This window comes from Eumetopias jubatus, unplaced genomic scaffold, assembly GCF_037043125.1.
Source record: "Eumetopias jubatus isolate StellerSeaLion01/CBP00866 unplaced genomic scaffold, mEumJub1_p1.0 scaffold_2, whole genome shotgun sequence".
NCBI lineage: Eukaryota > Metazoa > Chordata > Mammalia > Carnivora > Otariidae > Eumetopias > Eumetopias jubatus.
In genome coordinates, this window is record NW_028274808.1 from 65,216,527 (window position 1) to 65,221,872 (window position 5,346).

Here is a 5,346-nt window from a genome sequence, read left to right on the forward strand (position 1 = left end):
TAATAGGAAATCAGTGTTTTCCTGCCAAAACTGTACCCAATGCTTACAATTATAATCATGATGTGGGTGTACATCTAACATTTGTTATGATTTGCTGAGCATACTAAATGTTTTCTGTATTTTCACAAACTAAATATTAAGAAGCCTGTGAAGTAGAAATAAAGATAAATAGGTAATATATATTCCTCATGTTTGAAATTAGATGATCCTCAGGAAAAATATTTTTGTTTGTTATAATTTTGAACAAAAAATACTGAGTTGATTAGATACAACTTTTATTTTAAACAAAAATTGCAATTTGTTTGTTTACAAGACAAGATGAAGTGAAAGTTAATATAACTACTCCTTAAAGTGAAATTATAGATTGCATTGACACTGACTTTATACAACTAAATGAATTCATCATATTATATATAACACATTTAAGTTTTCTTCCACATATTATGAACTGACATTCAAATCCAGAACTCTGATACATAAATTAAATTTCATGTTACTAAAATTTGTTTTTGTACATACGGAGTTGTTAATATGTTTTAGACGATCCCAACATTTGTTTTGTCCTTGGTAAACATTCAGAATTATGACATATGAAGACACTGTATAAGGGAAATTAAATCAGCTTTGATCCCATTATTAAGAAAACCATACAGAATAGGATTAAGGCAACAGGACAGCATGCCTAACAAATGACAAATGCAATATACCAACTTGAAATGCCTGTTTGAAATAAGGTTATCATTAAAATCAGTTACCACATGGAAAAGGTGTAGGGGCATCCAGCTAACGGCAAACACTAATATCAATATGGTCAGTCTATAGAAAACACTTCGGGATCTCTTCTTGATTCTCATGATAGAACGGTTTACTCTCATTTCATGAACATCTGAGTTTTCTTCAGGTTTCATCTCAAAGCAGGTGGGGACCCTTGGTATGAACTTACTGGATGATGAGAGCTGACTTTTTACGGAACCCAGGTTTTCTGGAAGCATTCTTGAAAGGTTCTCTTGAGGCGGTCTTGCTGGAGCAGGTAACACACTTGCTGTCTTCTTGCTGTATCTTCTTCTGTGTTTTCTGATGAATGAATAGCCCCACTTATGGCTGCTGGACAGTTTCACCTGAGGCCCACTCTTTTTGAATGGATGAAGAGTTAAGTTGATCATCTCATTTTCTTCTAGTTTGTTTTCTTTGTTGGACAACCCACAGCTTATACTCCTGCAGACACTGGTATGACTTACAGTGAGACACACCAAGGGCAGAATATACTGAACTAACAATAAAGAGATAGTAAAAGCAATTCTGTACGAATCAGATGGCCACGACTCAACACATAAATACCTGCTGCTCAGCAATGCTGAGCCAAACGTTTCCTGAAGTTCCACCAGACTGTGAAACACAGGAAGGGGAGAGCAAATCGCAAAACCTAGTGTCCAGACGGTAGCGATCAGGAAGTAGCCATGGTTTGCTGTTAAATTATTAGATATAGGATGTTTTATCATATGATACCTGACGATGGCAATTGATATTAGAATTAAAGTTGAAACCAGAACGGACACACATTGAAGAAAAGGCATAATATGACACATGACTTTGCCAAACATCCACTGATCCAGCAGGACAGAGGTCAGTGTGAAAGGGGAGCAAAACAGCACAACTAAAATATCAGAGAAGGCCAAATTTCCTATGAGGAAGTTGACCATAGTCTTCTGATTACGTTTTCTCGTGAGAGCCGTTAAAATAAGTAGATTGCCCATAAAACCAAGAAGACTTATAAATGTATAAAGTCCAATCAGAAAATACTGTAAGTCATCCACACTGCTCTTATAGTCATCCCAGACCGGGAAATCAGAATTCCGAGTGGCAGCAGTATTGTTCTCGGTGGCAAGGGTCTTGTTATAAAACTCCTGAAGTTCTAAATCCATTTTATAGCTCTGCTCGGAATAAAAAGACATCAGTTACCAACTTTTTAAAAAAATTGCGTGACTACGATAAATTAATCCACTGAGAGGGAAACTAAATTTTAAAATTTGTTCCCATATCTTATTAATCTCCTAAACAAAGTTTCATGAGGTCTTTAATTGGTCCAAGTGCTGAGCAAATATCAGCCAATAACAAGTACGGTAAGTCTAAGTCTATCATCATTTCTATGGTATGTTAATTTGTGTTAAAATAGCATACCTTGTTTTTTAGATTTATGTAGATATAATGAAAGGGAAGGAAAAGGCAAATGTATATAAGAACTTCAAGATATCTAATTTAAAATAGCTCATTATTATTAATTGTCTAGTCAAGGTGCTTATTCATGGTGTGGTCACATAATCTTATCTTAAACATTCATTCATTTCCAACTTCAATCAAGGTCAAACTTAAAATTCACCTATCCTGAGGTATTCCTTAGCCTACTCAATTGGATGTAATCTCCTCTTTGGAACTCCCATATTGCTCTGTTTATAGCTGTCTGACACTGCATGTCACAATTTGCTTTGCAATGCTATTAAAATACATAGCAGCCTACCTTATCTTTTTACAAGCAATGGAAAAGCAGAAAACTGTCCTTTATTCATCATGGTATCCACCACAATACATGGCCTAGTAACTTCACCATTGTAGGTGCTAAATAAATATTTATGGAAAAATGAAAAATTCAAACAAATGTCTAGTATCCTGAATATTATCAAGTTCATGCGTGTTCAGATGTAAGCTTTTCAAGTGTAGAAACACTATCCCAGGACTTAGGTCTATATACTAGGCACTTACTGTTTATCAAGCTTACTGTTGACTATGTGTGCACAATACTAGATGGCAAAGTCATTCCATGATCAATTCTTAGTCTTTTGAGATGTGCCAGACTATTATGAATTAGGATAGCCACTGACCAGCAGTCTGCCAGTGTTTTTAAAAACAAAATTTACTTGTTTATTTTTTAATTTAAAAATTGAAAATAACTTTCAGCTTTAAAAAGATTGAATAAATTCATATCGTCTGAGGAAAACTTACATCTTAAATTTAGAAGTAATACTAATATCATACCTATAAGTTTTTTCCACTTCAAGCAAAATTAACAGTGTAATATTATTAAGAGCACAATGGTATTTCTTATTTACTGCTACATTTTAGAGATTTGGCAGAATTATAAAAAAGTAAGCACTATTTTTTTTTTTTAACAAGAGTTTCCTGTAGAATACTCAGGATAGAAATAGTTAATTAATTCTGATGAATACAGATGTTGTTATAGAGATCCTTATATAATGCAACTTTAAAAAGAATTTTTACTACATATCAGTTCATGTACATATTTCTAGATCTATAGCTGGATAACCATATTTAAAACTATAAGAATAGATACATATCTAATTGATAGTGAATACTATTATCTTTAATTTATAAGGGACTTTTAGGTCCTGATTCAAAATATTTCCAAATAGAAAATCCTATTGTGTACATACATTCATTATCAATAACTTTAACTTCAGGTTTACATACAGCAGGTTTCAAATAGGATGATACAGTCATCGTTGTTCTATGAGAAAATTTGAAAGTTTAAGTTTTTCACAACTTCTACAACTGATTCTATGTTGATTAAATTACTTTCCAGAAGCTGATAACATCCCTTTAAAGATAAATTAATTCAAGAGCTCAGGGTCTTATTCATTCTTAGACACTAGCCAACAATTTATATTGATATTGCCCCAAGTTAAAAGGGGTAACTGGTACAAGAGTTACTCACATGACCTACCGAATCATCTTATTCATTGTATTACCAGTTAGTTAATGGCCTCCCAGTAACTACTCTGTATAGATTAGTGAGCTTCTAATCAAAGTAGCTTTGACTTTCTGCCTAATCTCCTGTGTTCTGATAACACCCCTGGTTCCATCTACCTCGTTTAAATCCTATTTATATTTATCATGTGTACAGGTTATTTGTTACTGTGATCCTGCTTAGTTGTTCTTCTTCTGACTCACTTTCTTGAGACAATCGTTTTTTGCTGTAGGTCAGTGGCTACTGACTACCTTTTCTATGACCAAGGAAAGGAAGGACAAAAGAGAAATTGGGTAGTTGATTCTACAAGGGGCTTTGTGTTTTCCTGGGACGTGTAACTAAAAGATGACACTCCTTTAAAGTAAAATATTACTGTCCAAAATTTTTTGAAGGAAGAGGAAATGCAGTACAATTTGTGGTAGTAGGAACAATGTGGTTGAATCTAAAATTCAGACTTACTCCAATGTAGTGGTTAGTCTTCTCAATTAGACACTAATGGACATAAAGGAAAATGTCTTAATTCTTTTTATGATGGAAATGGTGCTTAATAGAGTTATGTTGTACATAGTGGATGCTAAGTAAACACTTGTTACTCATCATTTTAAAAGTTAGTTTAATTTTTCCCACTTTAAAAAAACAGAAATGAATCATCTGGGGAATGTAAGAAAGTTCAGGATAGTGCATGACTATATGTTTATGTCTGTTTACATACACATATATTGGAACCACTGAAATTAGGTTTTCAAACAGCCCAAAAATGTAATGAGGAGATACATCCATAGACAATGGGGATTGTTTAGCACTTTAAAATTTTAAATGAGATGCCTTCAGTAATAAAGCAACGTGAAACTGAAATAGCAAAAAAATATTTACATTTGTTTTTATTTAAATGTAAAAGAAGTACATCAGATTGCAGTGTGTCACTAAAAATTTTTTATGGTGATACATGCACAGAAAATACTGAATTCATTAAATTATAAAAACCACTGCCTTGTTAGTAAGCAAATGAAGGAAATGCCATCCTGAGTATTCACTGGACACAGGAAAAATTGAGGGCAACACTTCTTTCCCTCCATAAAAAACACTACTTATATATATATTTTAAAGGGGGAGGCTTCTTTTATTAATGAATAACTAAGAAAGATTAGTTGGTCTTTCCTTTACTCATTCAACTAGCATTTATTGAACAATTAATGTGTGAGGTGCACTGCTAGGCTCTGGCATAAAGATAACAAACACAAGATATTATGTGAGTAATATTCTGAGGAGTTAATTCAAGGTTACACAATGAGTAATTACAGACTGCAAGTGCCTGAGAGAGAAAAGACCCTAAATGGATGACGAATGAATGCATGGATGAATGAATGGATGAATGAATGACATTCTCCTGATAGCCAGTGATGGATTTTTCTCACAACAGCATGAACACTTACACTGTTGCTGAATATCATGGAAGCTTATTTGTAACTACTGATAGATTGATAAATTATCATTTTTTCTTATGTTTTTTCCCCTCTCCTAACATTCATTCACTCATTTAACATTCATTTATTCCTTTTATTTTGGTCTGACTGTAGTCAACCTTG

At 33.4% G+C, this 5,346-nt stretch overlaps 1 protein-coding gene across 1 annotated transcript; it reads right to left on the reverse strand.

Annotated features, from left to right (window-relative positions):
• Positions 1-581: 581 nt before the first annotated feature.
• On the reverse strand, positions 582-1,952 carry NPY5R (neuropeptide Y receptor Y5). Its single transcript, XM_028104297.2, has one exon. The coding sequence runs from the start codon at positions 1,950-1,952 to the stop codon at positions 582-584; it is 1,371 nt and encodes a 456-aa protein (XP_027960098.1).
• Between the last annotated feature and the right edge of the window lie 3,394 nt (positions 1,953-5,346).

What these genes read in the sequence shown, in the direction of transcription:
- NPY5R (XM_028104297.2), bottom strand. Translation starts at nt 1,952, where the DNA reads ATGTCTTTTTATTCCGAGCAGAGCTATAAAATGGATTTAGAACTTCAG.